This window comes from Enoplosus armatus, chromosome 9 (assembly GCF_043641665.1).
Source record: "Enoplosus armatus isolate fEnoArm2 chromosome 9, fEnoArm2.hap1, whole genome shotgun sequence".
Classification (NCBI taxonomy): Eukaryota; Metazoa; Chordata; class Actinopteri; order Centrarchiformes; family Enoplosidae; genus Enoplosus; species Enoplosus armatus.
In genome coordinates this window covers 17,221,159-17,243,415 of record NC_092188.1, presented here as the reverse complement: position 1 = coordinate 17,243,415, position 22,257 = coordinate 17,221,159, and the positions used below count along the sequence as shown (strand labels likewise).

At 39.4% G+C, this 22,257-nt stretch overlaps 1 protein-coding gene across 5 annotated transcripts in view; it reads left to right on the top strand.

The window, feature by feature from the left end:
* The first annotated feature begins 496 nt into the window (after window positions 1–496).
* The window catches only part of dnah5 (dynein, axonemal, heavy chain 5), an 88,816-nt gene continuing 67,055 nt past the window's right edge, over window positions 497–22,257 (top strand). The window contains exons 1-24 of one of the 5 annotated variants that reach the window (XM_070911247.1): window positions 497–586; window positions 9,552–9,686; window positions 9,965–10,049; window positions 10,308–10,471; window positions 12,408–12,626; window positions 13,123–13,260; window positions 13,757–13,933; window positions 14,140–14,253; window positions 14,475–14,582; window positions 15,060–15,182; window positions 15,281–15,496; window positions 15,684–15,710; window positions 16,223–16,330; window positions 16,781–16,866; window positions 17,262–17,469; window positions 17,576–17,689; window positions 17,893–18,099; window positions 18,428–18,508; window positions 19,282–19,372; window positions 19,611–19,756; window positions 20,341–20,518; window positions 20,897–21,151; window positions 21,444–21,640; window positions 21,718–21,811. In XM_070911247.1, the coding sequence (XP_070767348.1) occupies window positions 497–586; window positions 9,552–9,686; window positions 9,965–10,049; window positions 10,308–10,471; window positions 12,408–12,626; window positions 13,123–13,260; window positions 13,757–13,933; window positions 14,140–14,253; window positions 14,475–14,582; window positions 15,060–15,182; window positions 15,281–15,496; window positions 15,684–15,710; window positions 16,223–16,330; window positions 16,781–16,866; window positions 17,262–17,469; window positions 17,576–17,689; window positions 17,893–18,099; window positions 18,428–18,508; window positions 19,282–19,372; window positions 19,611–19,756; window positions 20,341–20,518; window positions 20,897–21,151; window positions 21,444–21,640; window positions 21,718–21,811 (3,361 nt within the window). Of the gene's footprint in view, window positions 587–6,156; window positions 6,214–9,551; window positions 9,687–9,964; window positions 10,050–10,304; window positions 10,472–12,407; window positions 12,627–13,122; window positions 13,261–13,756; window positions 13,934–14,139; window positions 14,254–14,474; window positions 14,583–15,059; window positions 15,183–15,280; window positions 15,497–15,683; window positions 15,711–16,222; window positions 16,331–16,780; window positions 16,867–17,261; window positions 17,470–17,575; window positions 17,690–17,892; window positions 18,100–18,427; window positions 18,509–19,281; window positions 19,373–19,610; window positions 19,757–20,340; window positions 20,519–20,892; window positions 21,156–21,443; window positions 21,641–21,717; window positions 21,812–22,257 lie in introns of those variants that run through there. The other 4 variants (XM_070911249.1, XM_070911246.1, XM_070911248.1 and 1 more) reach the window with 4 other exon arrangements.

The window sequence follows — 22,257 nt, the reverse complement described above, 5'->3', positions numbered from 1 at the left end:
TAGTTAGCTGTTTGCTAACGCTTCTAGCTGCTCATGGCGATGGGTTTAAAGTAAAGCGGAAATCTTAGGACAATATGCTTCCGTCCTCTCTTGGAGTAACTAACTTAACTCTTAACATACAAAAACATAGGTAAAAACAAATGGGGGTTTAAAGTTTCGATACTGGAACGACTTACCTCCAACAATTAGGCTTATACAATGACATTTGAAAGACTAGGTGACTGGCATCTGCCTATTACCTTGATCTACATTTCTTTCGGGACCAGCCCACCACCCCTTTGCCCCTTCCACAAATGCCTCGTTACCTTGGAAACCACCAACAACACACACAATCACGTGTTTTGTGGATGGCTAGGTGCTCCAACCGCGAAGACAAATCTCAGAAAACTGTAGCGGAAATAAACAACGGAGAAAAACTGCTTACTTGACACGGATGGAGCTGCGGATCTAAAGCCTGGCTGTAGAGGAGGCATTTCTGTGAAGGAACGTTTGAGCCATGTCCTTCAGCTCTCGGCTCGCCAAAGTCAGCTACAGGAACAGACCCACCCAGCCTTCTGCCCCAGCGGAGTCACTCAAAGAGATGCAGGTTTGAACCCAAATGCTTACAACAGATGAGAGATAATCACGACAGCGTAACACTTAAATGTAGGTCTATCTGTGGGGACTTTTCTTCTTTTATGTTCTTAATATTGTGGTTTAATATTATTCTTTGGTTCGGTTCTTAATAGGACTGTGTAAAGAATCCTCATATCGGTATACTGTGACTGTGATTATGATTGTTTTGATATCTGTAAAATATCACTAATATCACTGGGTTAGGAATGTTTTGATAATATAGGTGTGCACAGTTGCCCAACTTAATTTAAACAGTTTTGTTTTCATTCAGATGGCACATATGAAGTCATACATGCAAATGCAGATCTTCCTTTCTCTGTTCTGGCAGGTATACTTTTTGTCTTGTTTGATAATGATCATCTAAAACAATCAATTATTTTAGTATTTTGTCAAATTGTAATGTAAAAGGTCACATATGTCTCTACCCAATCAGATTTTTACATTTTATCTTTGTGCATCTCAAAACAAGCCTTTGCACAAAACACAAAACTTTGAATGCAATGAATCACAAGTTACAGACATATTTAAAGACCAGGTGGGTTTTCTTCTCAAGTGATCCAAATGGCATGCTTTCGTCTATCACTGGGCTGCACAAGAGGTTCTAAATATTTTTCAATTAATTTGTTTGTTTATCTAACATTGGCCGCAGATCAATTACCACAGGTAGTTATTTAGCACAGCTAGGTTTAGTTAACTCAGTACGATAATATGAGTTGTGAGTGAAACCTTACATCAGAAATGCCTTCTCATGTGAAAAAGAGAGTGATGAAATTAATCTGCACTTCATATTCAACTTAAGAACCCCCCAAGCCCTTTTGATTATTGCTCCGAGAACCACTACACTATTAAACTCACTCGGCTCTCGGCTGTAATCAAAAATAGCTGTAGCACAACCTACTGTACCATGTGCTGGTTGTATTATGAGCCTCAGTCCACTAGATGGTAGTGTATAACTGCAGTAATGTTAGATGAGCGTCAGAAGGCTGGATAATCCACAAAGTTGTGTTTTACATCCAGCGCTCTGTGTCATAATCAAAGTAGTCACTGTTATCAGGATCAGGTTATCAGGTTTTTATCTGTGGCAGGCTATTACAGGGTTAAAACCAAGAAATAAACCAATTCCACCTCCATAAAGGTCAGGATAAAACAGAAGTAACTGCAAAAAAGGTGTTATTTATTTGTTTTGTTTGTGAGTTATGCAATTTATGCTTCTTCTCTTTTTTAACATTTTGTCCATCCTTTCACACAGATTATAAAGACATATTCCTTGGTTTAATTGATAAATACTGCACTATATAGGCTACTGTGATATACAACAACTCTGCAGTAACTAGAAGCCACTGTCTGACTCTGTGGATCTGCTCCATTGACTACATATGTGGCAAATGACAAATGTTTTTCCACACTCATTTTAATACTGCCCAAAATGAAAGAGAAAAAAATTTCTTCAAGGTGCTCATGCAGTTAATTTTACTATGACAAGTGATATGGCGACAACTTGTGGTTGAGTAAACACCTCCTTCTTATTTATGCATTCTTTTAAGCCGTTAGTATTAAAGGTGAATGTGAATTGTCTAAAGAAAACATAAATAAATATATAATCCTGGTCTATCACTATCTGGACAAATAATCAATGACATTCTTTCACTGAACAGTCAGTTGTCGGTGTGAAAAGGTCAACGTCTCAAAGCGCCCCTGGTGGAAAGTCAGCTGTGCTTGGTGTGAAAGTTTAGTGTTTTACAGAAACTGGTGGCATTTTGTACCTGGAGATGTGTCTCCTCTTCTGTGATGAATACAGTATGCACAGGCCTGCTTTTGATGACATGTGAGCTGACAAGAGAAGACTTGGTGTCAACTACTTTCCATATGGGATGGATCCAGATTAGCACAGCCGATCCTGCACTTTGTGGATCAGCTACCATAACTGCTTGTCCTCCTTATGTCCATTTTGTTTTAGTGTAGATTTAGATAAAGTAAAATAAACTCAGTCAATAAAGGCAATATAAAACTATGATCATTTATTAGATTTCATTTAGTAATTGCTCCCAGAAGGTTTGAACCAAATAGACAGCAAAGTCCATTAAAGGAGAAACAGTGAAAGTCAAAATGCCAGACCTAAGAGCTGTCTTGGCTGCTGAGACATGATGTGCTACAACCAGGTGTAGTTATAAAACAGATTTGTTTAGCTCGCTGTCCTCTTGGAGAACAGTGGACCTTTCTCTGTCTTGGACACTCCATGTCTTTCTCTTTCAGATCTCACCATCCCCTCATTTATAATTTACAGTCACTCTCCTGTTTCATGGTAGCTTCAACTTAGAAAAATCAGTCATGGCATCATGAAAAATTGATGGCCCAACTGCTTTTAAATGCAAAGCTTCACAATCATTTCTTCAATATCAAACCGTCAGTCGAATCCTTGCGAAGAGAGCTGTGCTTCTCATCTGCTGGACGCCACATTAAAAGCTAATGGAATCTGATATTAATTGGTGGGAGGTGTGTGTGTGTGTGTGTGTGTGTGTGTGTGTGTGTGTGATCATTGGGTGAATGATTGGGGCCTCCCCACTGGAGCTGCAACCAATGATTATTTTTCATTACACCCATTAACTATTTTTGCAATATGCATGAAGCCAAGTCTTACTTTATTCTTGTTTTAATTTCTTTTTTTTTTTTTCATATTACAAAATTATTTTTAGACAAAAAGTGAGGAGAAACTAGGTTATGACATGTTACATTGTGCTTTTATATCATTAGATTATCATTACTGAAGCATTAATGTCTGAACAGCATTTCACTGTTGTAGCTGGTTAAGGTGGAGCTAATGTTTAACTATTTTATATAGGGCTGCAACTAATTACTTGAGTATATTTTCTCGAGTAATCAATAATGATTGTTTGGTTTGTAAAATTTCAGAAAATAGTGACACTTTCACAATGTTTGTTTTGTCCAACCAATAGCCAAAATATAAAAGGAAAAAGTAGTTAAAATAAGTAAATCCTTACATTAGAGAAGCTGGAACCATGAAATGTTTGCCATTTTTACATAAACAATGACTTAAACTATTTTCAGAATAGTTAACAATTTTCCGGCAATTGTTAGTTTCATTTATAACATTTCATCAACATTTAACAAATCATCACAAACTCATATGTTTTGTATGTAAAAATCTTAATCTGCAAAGTAACTAGTAAAGTGAAAAGAAAATACTCAAGTAAAATACCTCAAATTGTACTTGAGTAAATGTACTTAGTTACATTCCACCCCTGCAAATGTCATCATTTTATTCTGTTACCACATTCACAGTTAGCATACAATGGTAATGCATACAGTATCCAAGGGAGTGTTTAGTTTGTGAAACCTGGTGACCTTTAATGTCATGTTATATGGTTACATTTTTAAAATTCATACTACACTGAGACACTATATGTTTTATCTGTTCATTTGTGTGTGTGTGTGTGTGTGTGTGTGTGTGTGTGTGTGTGTGTGTGTGTGTGTTTAATGTTACCTGCCAGCACTGTATTCCAATTTATCAACAACCTTTCCACCACCCCCCATCACCCGCATCCCCGTCTCTCCATCCCATTGTTGTATTAGACTTGTAAGGTGAGAGCAGCCTTGATAATTACTTTGCAGACAGATGGTCATCCAACACCGCATTATCTAGCTTGCGGTCCCCTTTTAGGAGCAACACTCTCATAATTTCAGGGCAGTAACCTTTCTCACATGGCAAATAAGAAGGCTGATTGCTCACATACTGCAGCAAAGCCACTTGTTCTCCGTCTTGACTTCTTTGTTGGAAGCTGTAATTCTCTAATGTCATGAAAAGCAAAGCCAATTAAGAGGGTGGAATGACCTCAAAAGAAGTGTCAGACTGAAAGGCAGACGACGATGCTGCATTTTAAACCAGACTATCAAAACAAGGTAAGGTGACCCAAGAGCTCTGAAGTTACTTGGCTTCGTGGCTATCTACTTAGGCCAAATGCAATTCATCATTAATGTGTTAGGATTCAGTAAACAGCTGATCTGTTTGTATCAAACTGTGGCTGGTGGAAAAGGTCTAGAGGGCGAGGGAAAAGCTTAGAGAAACAGGTTTTATTTATGTATGAAAGCCTATTTGAAAATGTTTTAGTGTGCTGCAGGTTATGCAGACTTCTCACATGAAGGAATAACAGCTGATTTTATCTGACAACAGCCTCAGTCTACTATTTATCAGAGAAAGATACGGCAGCCAGTGAAGAACTTTTTCCTGAATGTACTTTGTGCAATAGACTACTAAAGAAAAGTGATTTGAAATATCTGTTATATGTTTATATAGATAAATTAAAGTGCAAGTTCTTTTATAAAAATAACATCAGACCTGCTTTCTGTATTTTGTATTCATCAAATTCTTAGACAGTTAAAATGTAAGTCATGATATGATTTAATTTGTATTTTAACATTTCTGTTATCATCCAAACAGAATTTAACACACAATAAACTGACAATTACAGATTCGAGAATTTGTGTGCTAAATAATAGGTAGAGATGACAAGGTGAGGTCAGATCAGTGTTTTCCTGCTTTTCTGGAATTTGGGGGGGGGGGGTTTGCTCTTGTCATACTGTACCATCAAATGTCAGAAAATACAGAAGACAAAAATTAGAAGAGCTGTGAGACTGCTGCTAATGCAGATCTAAATGTTTTGAAAATGACTGCAAGTACTTACTCACTTAAGTGCTTAAAATAAGGACCAAGTTTCTCAATCATTCACAAAAAATACTGTAGATTGAATCACAGCTTTGTCACGAGAGAACTGAATGTGAATGAATTTTGGATTTTTGCTACTATTGTTTTAAAATGGAAAAACGAGCTCAATATTATTGAATAAACAGACATGTTGTTGTTGTTATGGTCTTTAGGTTAGACAATTCTATGACTTGGTTTTGTAGATCAGATCAATGGAAATGTGTGAAATGTGCCTGCATTTTGACTATTACAGTTTAGTTCACAGCTACTGATCTTTAATGAACATTTATCTAGATTGTGATCGGGTGACAAAGTGGGCGTCCATAGTTTTTCACTTCCACTGAAAATTGACAGCTATGTTCTGGCTTGCTACTCTATCCTGTGAGAGCAGTGATACCTGACATCTGTGCCCATTGTGTGTCTGCAAAGGGTTTGCATACAGAGCTGCCACTGTTGCTTTCTTCACGTGTTTCTGTGTGTATTCAACTGTGTATGTGTTAATTCACAAGCATGTGATGCACCAGTGCATATACCTCACAAACTGCCCATATCTTTCAGTTTTTGTTTGAACACTTAATAGGGCATCATGTCTATCCTGACCACAGTTGGCTCTGAGAACTCATACACTGTTCACAGGAATGACCATTAAACATAAAGCAGGCATAGCTTCAGCTCACCTGGTCACCACTGACTACTTGATAGGGATAATCGCTGCGAGGGTGAGAGTATACAGCTCCCCTGAGTACATGTAGATGAGAAAGTGATAGCAGGTTATAGAGAAGATATAGAAGGGTTTGAGTGCAGATGGGCGAGGAGCTGTCATGTCGCGGGTGTTTAGAAAGCAGCTCTGGAAACAAACAGTTTCCAAGGTCATCCAGGTAAGGGAAATCATGTAGCACTGTTGTTGTGTTTGTTGTGGTGTCATTTGAGGGTTATCTCCCACTTTAGTTTATCCACCCACAGAATTCTCATGTAGGATGCCAAGTACTGGCTCGAAAGGCTTCTGTCGTTTACCACCTGTGTGATTTGAAATTAAATGGACAAAACTAGCTGCAAAACTACTTTGTTGACTTTGACAGTGTGTGGTATTTCTATTCCCCAGAAGATTTGGATTAAAATTTAGTAAATCATTTTCTGTGTTTATTTGAGGTTTGGCAGTGAACTGAAAACATTTTGAATTGATTTTTTAAATATTAGATACATTTTCACACTATGCTCCTGCCAAATAGCCCTGCTGCACATGTTTTGTTACATAGTTTGTTTAGGGATTGTCAGTCTCACCATAGTTTATCTCGGGACGGGGCTTTGTTTGCATCTGAATGCTGTTTACATTGTAACGTATTACATGTGTCAGTGCTGGATTCTGTGTCTGTGTTATGGGAATAACTAAATGTGCCTGTGTGTGTGTGTGTGTGTGTGCCTGTCTGTCATTGTTGGAGCTTGTTATTGTTGGTTAGTGTATTTTGTGAGCTTGTGTGTTGCATTCAGTGGTGACTTAGTGTGCTTGGGTGAATAATCTGCACTACACTGCATTGTGTCTGTATTGTTTGTCTCTGGGTTGACGGCTGTTCACACAGTTTGGAATAAAAGCAGAGAGAAGGTGTGAAATGCCTGGTCGCCCAGCAACTGATGGCTTGGCATGCTTTTTTTATGGTTGACCTGTGATGTGAGTGTTTGCGTGTGTGTGTGTGTGTGTGTGTGTGTGTGTGTGTGTGTGTGTGTGTGTGTGTGTGTCTCCTGAGACTTTAACAAGGTTGGTGTGATTCATTGTCAGAGTGCTGTTGTGGTTTATTTAAACTTATTTGAAATATGTATTTTGCAACGTATGATAGGGTGAATTTTTTAAATGATGTGTGAGCCGTGTTCATGTTCCATATGGGTGGTTACAAAAGGTCTGTTCTCACATTTAAGATATGCTTTATAGGAGTGAAACATGACAGAGCTCTGATACAAATACAAAGTCTGTTAAGTATCAATAAAAAAATGTACATGTGTGAAATGACTGAACTGTGTGCAGTGAGAGTAACTTTCAAGCCAGCAATTTTGTTGTGCAACCATCCTGTTATGTGTTGAAGTGACCTGTGACTTGCAGCCACTGTTTCTGAGAGTGGTTTGTTGGTTTGCTTGGCAAACATTACCTTGATATTTGAGAGAGTTAATAATTCAGCAGATGTTGTGGGTGGTGCAGGTACGCTGCAGGTGGACACTATTTGGGTTCTTTAGAAAAATGTTATTTGCCTTGTTTCATAATACAAACTTGAATGTCAATGATCTCTGTTAAAACTGCTAACGGGCTAATGTGTTACTGCTCTCACTTAGCTTGTTAACACACACACAGCTTGTGAGGTTGTTAGCATGCTCCACCTCACTCTGGCTTCACATGGCCGACCCCCCAGGCTCTAACTAACAAGAATCAATACCTTGACTCCTAACCGTTCTGATTTGTAATAGAATTGTCCCTTCTCTCTTTATATCCAAGTCTATGCCTCTTCCTCTCCTTTCTTGTCCTCAAATCATGACCTGGTATAATGGGATTCAGTCAGTTTCACTCTTTTCCTCAGCTCCCTACGTCCCATGTATACCCTTTTGCCCATGTATTCAGCTCTTTTTTCCTCGAGTGGTTCATGTCTGTCAAATCATCCTTACCATCTTTTGGATTTGGCATCTTTCTTCTTTATGTTCCTTTTCAAGGCTTTATTCAGGGCTCTATCAGATCTATCCCTCAAATCCTATCACATCTATTCTCTCCAATCTGATTCCCGATACAATCCATGGGGACTCACCCAGGGTACTTGCATGTTCAGCATGTCCTGTGCTCCAGTGGATTCTACAGACTTTAGCAGTCAGTTTCAGTTAGTTTAAGGATAAGGCTACACAACAGTGAAATCACTGTTTTATACAAGGTAAAGAGAGAGGAGAGAGAGGGAGAGCATGATGAGAGAGACACCTGATCACATAATGTGTCATCCTCAGTGTTAAACGTTTAATCCAGTTGTTAACAATTGTCTAAATAGATTGGTATATACAAGAGCTAGCACCCAAGTGTTCTATGTTTGGCATAGCAAGTCACAGAAGGATGTTTCCTGCTTTGTTGTAGAAGAGGGACTTTTAAAAGATGGTCTGATCATGGTGACATCAATGCAAAAAATATTTTAATCTGGAAAGAACTATTCCTGTCATCCTGTTTAAATTCTAGACAGACGAAAGGAAGGGTAAATGAGAGCATGTACATGCACCCTGCAGCTGGCACACCATGAAACACCAGGTTTCATGTAATTTATTGGCTGACCTTGTTCCTGTGTTACTAAGCAGCGTAACCTGGCAACCTATTGTGGTTGATGTTACTGTCCCACCATCCTAAATGCAAGCCATGGCCTGTTGTAAACTGGCTGCGTTTGTTGTTTAATCTATTCTAAGGAACCTGAATTTTGTGGACTTTGGATGGGTGCTAAGACAGTTATAGGAGAGAAATGAAAGCACTTCTCAAAAGTACGAGGATGACAACGGAGATGTACATTTGAAAATCTTGAGGGAATACCGACATCTGTTTTGGACATTCTCGTGTGGAGCTATATACGAAATACCGAAGGATTATTTGTTAACTGTTTTTTGACATTCTGCAGCTCATTCATTGAAACTGTACCTAACTATGGCTCTTTGAGTGGACTTTGTATTTACATGATGTCCGAGAAAAAGTGTAACACCAACAGTTATTTCCAACACCAAGTATGTGAAATGTGGTTTAATGGCTTTGTGCTCTGTTTGGTCATGTGATTGCTCGATTCCTTATGTGCACCTCTCATGGAACAATTGCAATTCTTTAGAGTGTTTTCTTTTTTTATTGTTGGTGAACCACACTTGAGCTGAATTCAGCTTTATTTTTAGCAATTCAGAATGTAAATTTTCTTTAAAAAGCATCTTTTTACATTACATTTATTTAGCTTACGCTTTTATCCAAAGTAACTTACGATAAGTGCAATCAACCATGTGGATACAACCCAAAAATTGCAAGAATCGTGCAAGGACAACTTCATCAAATATGCTGAACTACTTCAAGTGCTACATTTAGAAATAATAAGAGATAGAGAAATCAGTTTTTGGGGTTCTCTTGCACTCTGCACAAACCAATGGATATATGTTGAATTTCTCTTCAATTTAAAAGTAACTCGACACCCCATCCTAATATTAATTAAAATTGTCTATACATTTTGTTTAGCAAAAGCTGAAGGAGGAACGTGAGGCTAAGCGGGCCCAGCTGGATGGAAGACATGACTACGTCCTCAGCATTGTGGCTTCATGCCTGGGACTGGAGAAAGCTGATGTGGAAGATGCCACACTGGAGGGGAATCAGGTACCCTGTGTTTATACATGTTCACACAGACATTTTAGTTTTTTTGTAGAAAACCACAGCCTTAAAACTAAAACAGAATTTGCAAGACATTCTGAATTTATGTTGTCATTGATACCACATCTATTTTATTTTAGTTATTTCAGTTTTGGGGGATTAAGGATTGGCTTGGAGTAATTTATTTGGGTTAAGGTTACTGTAATTATATTAGTTTAGAGTTTGATCATGGTTACACTGTGCATGTCTGACTGTGCTGAAAGTTTTCTTTTCATCTTTCTCAGATTGACCGCATGGAGCAATTCTTTGTGGCTGAGGGTCTTCCACACCTCATGTTCTATTATCAGGACACTGAGCCAATTGAAGCAGGTAACATGTGAAAATATATGCTGATGAATGAAATCTGTAGACTATGTCTAATTGCTGGCAACACATCAAGTTGAGGTTCTGACCCTGTGACAGCAGTTACGGCAGAATCGTAATTGATAAGGTCTCCAAAATCAATTATATTAATTATTAATTATATATATTCAATTAATTTCCCCGGTATCAGGATCACCGTGAGAAATCAAGCTAGTTGTGATGATACCTTGTGTTGTTTCTGGGTCCAATTCTTTGTTACAGCAGCAGCATCCTCTGCGCCCTCCCAGCTTGTTGCCCAGCAGCCTGGTCGCAGCAAGAAGCCTAAAGTGTTTGTGACAGACGGGAGAGATGTGGCACTGACTGGAGTGTGTGTCTTCTTCACCAGAGCCAACACTTCCAAGACAATCACCTCTGAGAACATACACAGAGTGAGTCCCTTTGTACCGTTTTGGAAATGGAAATGTGAGCATGAAGTCATGACTTTCAGCATGAGTAAAGGTTGGTTAAGGATATAAAATAAAAACTGTGAAACCAATCGAACCATCATTACACCTTTTGATATGGGAATTTTTGGACAATCTTGTCAACTTTTATCCAAACATACTGCACAGTAGCCAAATGTGGGAATAATATAAACCATATGCAATAAAAAATTTAAGTTGAAAGAAACATTTTACTGTGGGGCCTTCTGTTATGCAGTTCAATTATTTTAATGTAACAGAAGATGAAAGTTTTCAATGACTTAGGCAGTGATTTCTCTGTGGGCCCATTCGTGTGATAAATAGCTTCCTTTAACTAAGACAGCTTCTTTTCATCCAGGGCTGGTGAAGACAATAGGGGGTTCAGCAATAGCACTCTGATACTGTGGGCAGTTCTGGCTATTGATTCTTGCTGATCACCTGCTGTCAGCAGCAAAGCTAATCACCACCACTGATAACAAGGCATGCTTGCTACAAGACACTCACAGCAAGAGAGGGAGGAAGGACAACTTTGGTGTGTGTATGTGTGCGTTTGTGTGTGAGAGAGAGCTTGTATACATCCCCATTATGTGAGTACCTTCTGTACAGGAGAGCAGCCTAAAAATACCACAGTATTGTTTTCTATCAATTTAAATAAAGTAAATCAATAATGATAACAAAAAAGAAAAATTTGATGATGATCATGTCATATATTGCTCTATGGAGTTTGTTCTTTGTCGTGGATAGTGTGCGAGTGGTTAATGTATGGTATACAAAATGAGGATGTAATTACACTAAAAATCACAACATCCTCCCCCTACATACAGGGCAGACACTGCTTCACTGAGTCATTCTAGAAACTCTTGTTGCCTTCGCCCAGAATGCTCCTTGATACGATTGCATACCTCGGTGTTTAGCTCCAGGTCTGCCGACGAAGGTAACAATGACTCAGGTTGTAATCATATCCCGGTGTCTTCACCATAGTTCTGGGTGTCATGGTCACCCAAGAAACAGCAAGATAGCTTAACCTCCCAAGTCTGTCAGACAAAGAGAAGCGTGACATCCTGGATGAGCCAGTCAATCCCAAGGGCCACTTTGGATCAGCGGTGCCCACAATGCAGAAACGATGTGAAGAAAAATAGAAGGAAGCGATGGCCCTCAAACTATGTCTGCCCAGAAGAGCTCCATTTGAGACATGGCAGCGTCCTGGGCGCTATTCAACGGCATTTCTCTCCAGGATATATGTTCAGCTACAAGTTTGGCCTTGGACGTTACTGCACCAATACTGACACATGAAGTTTTGAGTGCAGTCTCCCTTGAGGGACCTTCTACACAGAAGTGAATAGCTGTCAGCCTTTGAATTAAGCTTATCTGGCAATACGGGAGTCCGTATATCCCCATAGTGAGATATCGAGTGAATGCTTGAAAGAGAACTTCTTCTCTGATAGTATGAGTGAGGTATCTCACCAGCCCACCATTCCTGAGCCATTCTAATGAGTCTACTTCTTCCTTGTTACGGTATTTCTAAACCTGGGTCCTAAAAAAATTTTGGTGTCTAAATGAGTAACAGTTACCAAAAGATTTGGAATTGGTCCAGTAAATCTCCTCATCAATGGCAAGGAAGAGGTAGACTTACTAGAATGACTCAGTGACTCCCTTTATGTATGAGGTGATGTCCTTCCTCTGGACACCAGCATCAAAACTACCAGCCAATTATGATTGGTGTAATGAAATAGGAGCTTCTGAGGGCTACACGGGGGGATGACACATAGTGACATTCTTATTCGTGCTATCAGAGAACTGGGGTTACACTTGGAACCTTACGTTTTTAGATTCAGTAAAATGTCGCATTTATTTTGTGTGTTTTTTTATGTTTGGATATGTGTGCACTTTTATCTCTTTCTAGGATGTAAATTTCAATATGTTGGACACAACAGAGGTGGGCCTGTTAAAAAGTGTGGAGCAGTTGCTCTCCGAGATCTTCATCCCCACGCTGAGGAAGATGAACCACGGCTGGGGGGAGCTGGCCAGTCCCCAGGCCCAGGCTGTCAAACAGGACTTTATATCGTCATTGGAAAGCTTTGTGTCTGTTTTGACTGGAGCACAGGAGAGCCTACAAGAAAAGGTAAGAAACAGATACTGTTACACATTAAGGATACGTTTGATTGTTAATGAATGAATTTCTTTCAGAACAGCTATGAAATACCCAAATGAAGAAACACCTGTGATTTAACCAATGCCGTACTTAAGAAAAAGCTAATTTGAATATTTATGCACTAATAATGTAATATCACATCCATGCCAGAACTTAAGAATCTCTATGCTGCTTAGCAAAAACACAGAAAATTACAAACTGATTTGAATTAATACAGACAAATAAAGACATCAGTGAACCTTTTTCATGACAGTAGTGTTTTTCATTAAAGCAGTACGACACTTAAAGACGTTTAGAGCTCCGCAACCTAACAAGGCTTGCATCTAAAATAACTGTAGACAACCTTCCTCTTCTTTTAAATTAATATTATGCATAAGCTCGTGTAAGCACACACAGGCACATCCACAAACAAAATAAATTATAGACCCACGCATCAAAAATAAACCTTTTCATGGCTTGCGTCTAGGTTACCTTGAAAGAGTGTGACACATTTGACCTGAGGGTGCTGAAAGGCCCATCAGACTACATGGCAGCAGCCAACAGCACAGAGACCACAGAAAAGATAGAGGCCTGCATGAAAGTCTGGATCAAACAGATAGAACAGGTAAGAAGTTACCCCCAAACTTTCAAAAATGGTAATGTTGTGCAGAGTACCTTGTTGACAGATTTTGAAACAGAATTTATTCTCAGGTCCAAGTTTGCTTGAAATGTCTTTGAATGTGCCATGTATCAGGTGAAGCTGAACAGGTTAAGTGTACAACAAATATTTGACTGGATATGTGCTAAATATTTCATGAAGCTGGAGCAACACATTCTTAAAATGCATGTTCATCCATGCATGTATTTTGGCAGCACACAAACACACTATTATGTTAAAATGTTAGTTTGTTACATCATTTTTTTACTTAATGTTTTTATAGTTGTTTCTCACAACTCAAACATTTGATGATCCAGATTAATTCAAGGTCCATTGGGGAGGGATACAAAACTACCACAATAAAATGAACAACTGGAATACGTGAAATTCAGGGAAAGCGTAGGATAAACCGCAGGAATGATGCTTAAACATTGAGAAGATATTAAGTACCTCTGTTCTCCAGGTTCTAGCTGAGAGTGACCAGCTAAGAAAGGAGGCTGATGACCTTGGCCCTCGGGCTGAGCTGGACCACTGGAAGAAACGAATGTCCCGCTTCAACTACCTTCTGGACCAGCTTAAGAGCCCTGATGTCAAGGCTGTACTGGGTGTGCTGTTGATGGCCAAATCTAAACTCATAAAGGTCAGAACTGACTGTCAGTTACTGCTAGGGTTTAGTGACTATATGTACCACATGTCCTGCATCGTAGGACACAATTTTGATTCTGCCAATCTCTTCTGTCCATCATGTCAGTGTTTCATTCTTGTTTTTCTTCAAGGTGTAAGTCTTTCATGTAAAATGTTAAAGACAGTCTTACATTAAATGCAATAAGGGTTTGTTCTGTCTAGTCGTGGCGGGAACTGGATACTAGGATCACTGATGCAGCCAACGAGGCCAAAGACAATGTCAAGTATCTCTACAGCCTCGAGAAGTTTTGTGACCCTCTCTACAACAGTGACCCTGTAAGAAAAATGCTTTAATCTCTTTAAAGATGAAGTGTTGTCTACTGTATTAAAAGCAAACCAAATGTACTGTACCCATGTTGAACTGTCCTTAAGTTATAAAAACGGCATGTTTCACAAATACTGTTTGTACTGCACTGTTTCAATGCCCCATGTGTCCAAGTGCATGCAATTACAAGTTGCACAAACACTCACAAACCATAATTTCTGTTTCACCCCAGGTGTCGATGGTGGATGCCATCCCAGGTCTGATCAATGCCATCAGGATGATTCACAGTATTTCTCGCTACTACAACACATCAGAAAAGATTACATCACTTTTTGTTAAGGTAAGGGTGGCTGCTATTCCACACAATGCAACAGTGATAGAGAGGATTATATTGTAATCAACAATGGGATTCAGCAAAGCTGTTTGCCTACAGTCTGGGTATTGTCTTCTTTTGAACCTCGAGATCTGTCTTTTTCATTTTTTTATGGATGAATAAAATTGTTGCATTACATTAACCCAGAGTAAAAAACAAGAATCATGCACAAAAGGATTTGGAACATTTCCATTTCTAACATCCCAGTGTACAAATTACTGGCTCGAATTATGAAAGAATAAATGTGAACAGAATATAAATGTTTCACGGACGATATTACAGCACTCAAACAAAATGTCTCTTTGACCTTTTGGTGTCCTTGCTCATGATAATGTGTGCACTAATATTTAGCCACTTTAGCTACATTTACACTCAAAAGTTCTTTGGGTCCACAAAGAATTCAAACGTATATCTTCATTTCACCATACTCATCAATATCTACAGGTGACAAACCAGATGATCACAGCCTGCAAGGCCTACATCACTAATAATGGCTCTAATTCAATATGGGACCAGCCTCAGCAAGTTGTAGCTGACAAAATCAAAGCTGCCATCCACCTAAACCAGGTACAGGATACTGCTTATTGCTGGAATATGTCATTTATAATCCTTTCTTTCTCCTAATTTTTATGTTTATGTTCTTATCAAATGTGGTTTCTTTGTAGGAGTACCAGCGGTATTTCCATAAAACCAAGGAGAAGCTGGAACAGACTCCCTCAGAGAGACAGTTTGACTTCAGTGAGATGTACATTTTTGGGAAGTTTGACACATTCCAGCGACGACTCAACAAGATCCTGGAAATGTTCAGCACCATTTCCACCTACTCTGCCCTGCAGGACTCGAAGATAGAAGGACTGGAGACCGTGGCCACCAGGTTTCAAGTGGGTATATTGTTAGTGCCAGATTACTATAATTTTCCTTGGTTTCTTGTTGTGGGAAGTAGTCTGATTGTACCGCTTTGGGTCATTGAAAACAGCACTTGAATTGACTAATTGGTGTGTAGATGTTTTCCCTTGAGAGTGTATTGATGCGGACCATCTGTTTGTTTCTGCTTCCTTGGATGTACAGACTGCAGAAATGCAGGGAAAATGGGAGGTAATGTCTCAACACAGTTTTCAACTTTTAGCAATGCATGGCCCATTTTCATCGTTGATAGCATGCAGTGGGAAAATTCCACTGTACATCTCACTTAATAACAATATGACAACACTAACCGCATGGAACTCTGAATTAGTTGTTCATATTAGTTGCTCCATTGATTTGTGCTGTTCAGTTATTTTCTCCAGTAATTTACTAGCAAATGTTTTGCTCGCTGTCCAGTTTATCTGCTGTAATTCCATCAGTCCTTTCATGGCCCAAATAACCAGACAGAGCTGGATTAAAATAGATTGCAGACCTCTCCTTTTGTAGAATCTGACAGTTGACTCTGCAGTATATACATAATTTATGGTAAGCTTGTTACGTTTCCATTATCATTATTTATACTTTGCTATTCTAAAACCCAGATTAACTCCCAGACTAAGATGATATGTTGGCAACATCAGTGTGATGTCTATACATGCATGTACAGATATGTTTGTATGCCTTTGTGTTTGTGTGTGTGGTAGGCTATTGTGCTGAACATGAAGAAAAAGCATTACAGTTTCCTAGACCAGAGAAGAACTGACTTTGACGTTGACTATGAGGAATTCTGCAAAAGCACAGCTGAGCTTCATGTAAGTTAAATATTACAGACACAACTAATTTGTTTGCTTCCTCTGTATTGTAGAGTACAATTAACTGAAAGCACATTGGTGTTTTCAGTTATTATGGCTGATTAGACCTCAGGTTGACATTGGGTGGAGCAATACTGGGATTTATGTAAGGTCATTATAGTCCATTACATTTCACTGTGATTGCACCTAATATGATGTGACAAATAAACTTGAGTGATTGATTGATTGATTGTACAACAAACTAACGTGCCAGTGAAGTTTAGTCTGTACACACCCACACTATGCTGAGTGAAGGTGTAATCAGGCAGTAAGTGAAAATACCTGTGGCTTACCTCGTTTTACTGTTGGTATAACCCAGTATGAGCCATTTGGGGGGTCATTTGTATTTAAAAGTTCCACTCCACTGTCTGTTTTGTACATTTTTTTTGTCCTTGGTCTTTGTGCTTCCAGAATCAGCTGAAGAGTTTCATGGATAGCACCTTTGAGAAAATTCAAAATACAGAGAGAGCTCTAAATGTGCTGAAGAAATTTGAAAGGTAACCCATTCTTTAGCACTTCTTGCCATCAGCACACTGGTAATTCTTGTTCCTACCAGCTAATTAGCATAACTGCTACATTCCAATAGGTTTGCCAGTTCCAGGGTCCTTTTTTGTGCATACTGACACTGATTTACTGTCACATCCAAATGGAATGATCCCATTGTTGATGTTATTAGTGTGTTTCCTGCTATGAAGTTAAAATATCGTGCCATGACTGTCACTTTCCAAGTGACTGTAATAGACCTTGGCCTAAAATTTTTTATAAAAAGATGTCTGATCGCTGGAATACCCTATTACAGCTTATTCTATTCACATCATATTTCTTTCTTTCTTATTCTTTTTGAATTCTGATGAAATTAAACTACTTGTATTTTCCGACTCACTGACAACAGACTTGGCATCCCAGACCTTGGCATTGAAGAGAAGTATCAGCGCATTCTGCAGAACTACGGCCGGGACATTGAAATGGTCTCCCGTATCTATATGAAGCAGAAACTCGACCCCCCCATTGGCAGGGACTTGCCCCTTGTGGCAGGCCGTATCATGTGGGCTAGACAGCTGTCCAGCAGGATCCAGGGTCCTATGGATCTCTTTCAACAGGTAATGAAATCTGGCTGCGCCTAGGTGTTGTTTGTGTTGATTTACAGTAGAACTGTCAGTGCATTTTTCGTTTTAGCTTATACTGCACCATTCTGTACTTATCTAGCATACAGGAGTTCTTTCCACACCAGAGGCCAAGAGGATCATCAGGAACTTTAACAGAGTAGCAAGGGTCCTGTTGGAGTTTGAAATGCTCTACCATCACAGCTGGATGAAAAAGGTAAACAGAGAGAGGAAACATGATGTAGAATGGAGAGAAAAAAAGCATAAACTTATTAGAATAATAACATAATATGCAACAGAAATTACATTTTTGGAACAGGAGCACGCATATAAAATATGGGTGTTTATGTCTCATCATATACAACATGCACATGCACATATGTGAGTGTCACTAAACTACCCAACACACCTCCTACCCAGATGGAGGATGCCCGGGTGGGCCTGCAGGCCTCTCTGCTGGTCAGGTCTCCAGAGACAGGGGAGCTGTTTGTAAACTTTGACCCAGAGATTCTGACCCAGATCAGGGAGGCAAACTGCATGACAAGGATGAACTTGGAGATCCCACCCTTTGCTGCTCTGTTGCAGCAGAAACAGGATACTCTCAAAAAGAACTACAACAAACTACAGGTGGATATTACACACAGTTGTACACATCTGCAAATACTCACAACTTAAAGACGCAATGGGAGGGGCCAGAAGTTGATACACTTATGTCATATTTGTGTTAGAAAGCCCCACAAAAATGCATATAAAAAGTGTGGTTGATATTGAGAAACATTGCAGGTCACAGTAAAAAATAGACAACAGGGCCTATTGTAAAAAGTATTGTCATGCTAAGGAGGTCATTTCAATTTTACGTGCAGCATTTTACTTTTTTTTTACTCCACTGAGCAACTCAGTTCAACATTGTTGTATTAATACTGTAAAAACTGTATTAATATCTTTCCCCTTCCAGTTAATGTTGAGTGAGAACACGAGAGTGCGGGCAAAGATTCAGAGTGCATTTGAACAGCTGGCCGTGCCGCATGTAGCTAAGGTAAGACATGGTTATGATGTAATTTAAGCTGCATTTTAAACTATAGCCCATATCCTGCATGTTATTTGTATTTTGGATAGTTGTATTCATAAATTGATGATTAAAATAATTCTAACAACATTAAAAATAACTGTCCAAGATCTAAATTGTAATCAATTATACAATATTACATTATTTCAGTGTTAATTTGTTAATTTATTTATTTGTACATTATATTTAATACGAATTATATTATTATTATGTATTGAACACAGAACATTTCCGGTCTCCAAATTTTAAAAGTGATTATAATATTATAGAGATTTAATCCGCTACAGAAGGTAGGTTATTATTACATGTGCTCATTTGAATTCAGTTTGAAGGACAGGAGGTGTGTGTCAGTCTCGCGCGTACATAGGGCCTGGCAACTAAGGTTGTGTGTATGCTAACATAGGCTGGGTATTGTGTTGCCAATATTACCCTCGGCTGTATTTTTTTACTGGGTAAAACACCATTCAGAATAAAGAGGTTAGCAACTAGCAACGCTTGCGTTAACTAGGGTCCACTGGATTAATCACGTTTGAAAATGAATCCTTTCCAAATGATAAATGTTATGGTAACATAGCCTACCGTGAAAAACGCTTCTGAAACTGATAATGTTGTCAAACTGTCAATCTCCACTCCTGCATCAGGTGGTGTACATTAATAACTTCATTTCAGTGAATTTTGACAAAATGAGACTGACTTTGCGCAGCAGATACTATACAAAGTGCATCATCATACATCACTGACAGGTGGATGAGGCTATACAGCCGGGTTTGACCTCCCTCAACTGGACATCTCTGAACATAGACAAGTACCTCAGCCGCATCGACAAGGCTTTGGGTAAGCAAACAATCCAGCGAGATCAATGTCCCACATGCTGACACATAAGACATCTTGCAACTCAGCACTGGCAGCATCTGATAACATTTACATTCATGAATTCATTGTTCTCATAAGTAACTCTTTGCTGCCTGTTCCACCCCTCTCACCCCCTTCCCTTCCTCTAATACTTGTCATCTTATTTCCCTCCACTTCTGTTCTGTGTCCCTCTCTTTTTCTTGTTTTCTTGTCTCTCCAGTTGACCTGGAGCTGTTGATGGACAGGGTGAACGACTTGGTGGAGTTTAGGATAGATGCAGTACTGCAGGAGATGAGCGGATCCACCCTGTGTGTTTTGCCAGAGGATGAACCAGTTACCTGTGAGGAGTTTGTTCAGACTACCAGGGTAAGTAAAATAACTGTGCTAATCTGTAGATATAGTTTTACTAACCCTATCTAAACCCTCCCATTCCTGTACTATAATTAGAAAGATGTTATGATTACATAGAAATTACATTACATGCACAGGGACTTCAATACACTTCTCACTTTCCAATGCTTTTCAAACAATAGTTTTTGTTTCCAAAAGGGAATTAATTTAATTATTATTAATTACACAACTGTGAAGATTGTAGAACATATATATATATATATACAGTATATATATATTAGTATACTCTTCATTAAGGCTGTTGCTTATATACTTCTTGTGACACTGCTTGTGGAGAAGCACAAAGTGTCTCATTAGCGGTCAAGGCTACAGGCACTCACTGCAGACAAAGTAGTACACTGTTCATTACAATGATCCCTACCCATGCCATGCTATGTCCAATACTGTGTAGAAATCACGAACACTAATTGAAGCTGACATAATTTGATTTTGTGTCCAGGTAACTTTGATAGTGTGCTGTGCTCCAGTGTACCCATATATGGCATATTTAATGTCCATGTCATATATTTATGTGTGTGTGTGTGTGTGTGTGTGTATAGGATCTGTGCATAAGACAAGCCCAGAGTCTCCACACTAAGAGCTCACTAGTGGAAGAGGCTGCTAATGAACTGATCAACATGCTGCTGGAGTTTGACCACAATCAGAGAGATGAGGTGGACAAGGTTGAGGAAGAAAGCTGCGCTGAGAGCAAGACCATTGACCACATTGACAGTGAAGGTATACTAACATTTTCCTTTTGAGATCAAATAGAATAGAATAGGATATGATAAGGTGCTATGGAACATACTAGAAGAGAGAAGGTTAATGTCAAGTCGCATATATAGCACCATATCAGAATGGATTCATGAAAGAATAGAAAGGGCATAAGTAATAAGGCCACAATTTGTTATAACCTTATTCGTTTACATTAATGTCTTGAGTCTCGAGAGTATGTGCAAGACAACCACAAACCTGTCCACTGATAAAACAGTTACTGTATAATAAGTTTCTGTTTGCATTTACGGTGTTAAGAGGGTTACTTCAAATTTGCAATTCCTCATGAGTCAAGGAGAACTGTAGTTGTTTACTGGAAATGTGTCACCTCTTGCATGTCAGGTGAAGATGAGGGCCGCTCAGAGGGCCGTCTCTTCTCTAGAAACACCTTGCTCCCTGCTGCCAGCGTTGGCCCTTCCTCTCCCTTGGTGAGGAGGAAGAAGAAGAGGGACCTGATGGAAGTGATGGAGGAGGAAGCCCAGGAGCTGCTCTCCTACTTCAACCACCGCAACGTGGATGCTTTGCTCAGATTGACACGCAACACCCTGGAGATGCTACGCAAGCGCATCCACGCCTCCTCGCTCATGCATTTCTTGGGTGAGTCTTGTGTAACCATTTTGTGGTTTCATGATGCCAGGAACCTTCCAATCTCTAAACTCCACATCTGTACAAGTATATTCAAAGTCAGGATTATTAGTAAAAGTTGCACTGAAGTCAGGATAAATGGAGATCCCGTTGAAAGCAAGTTGTGTCACAGCAGTTTGACCACATTCTCCATGTCAGCTATAATAGGTAGTATACATTGCCTGTTATGTCTACTGAGCTCATAAAATGTCGATCTTTGAATCACATCATATTGTATTAGAGCTACGCTTCTCTCCCCCTTTAGCTGAGAGTGACTCACCCAGTCGTGGCAAAAGCAGCGGCCAGCAGGCAATCTTCAGAGTCAATGTGACCCTCTCCATCCCTAACATCGCCATGGTTCCAGCTCTGGAGGAGGTCCAGCAGGCTCTAAACCGGGCTGTAGAGTGTGTAGTCAGTGTCAGCAAAGGGGTCAGCCAGTGGAGCAAAGAAAGGATCTCCAAAGTGGGTTTGGTCTAATGTCCTGTAGTCTACCAAGCAAACCCTGAGGTCTTTCCTTATGTCTGTTTTCCCTTTTGCAGAGAAAAATGAATGAAAGGCGGATGGCGGCTCTGAAACAGGACAGTTCTGAGAGTGAATCAGAGGATGGAGCAACAACATACAGGAGCCTGGCTGGTATGAGAGGACACAAGACCTGTTTGCCTATTTTGACTTCAGAGTGATTTATCCATATTGTCTCCAACATGCAGACCAGAACACTGATCATTAGCTACTGCACCACAGTACACTTGGTTATCAGATCTCCTTATTTCACAGCTCAGATAGAGACATGTTGATGGAAATGACTAAATTAATATGTCAGTTGCTTTGGAAGGAAGACACTTAAACAAAAGACATTTTAAAATCTCACTCACATAGAGCAGCCCTTTCAGTCACATTGCACCCTGGCTAACATGGAGGCAATGGTGTGAAACTCCACATGATAGTGAATGATAAAGTTGCAGGGGGATTGATTTGCTGAAAGGAACACAACCTTTGAGTTGAAAAGTTGGATATGATAGTGTTCTAAATGCACCTTTTAGAATCAGAAAATTGTTTATATAAAACCTTTCCAGTAATCA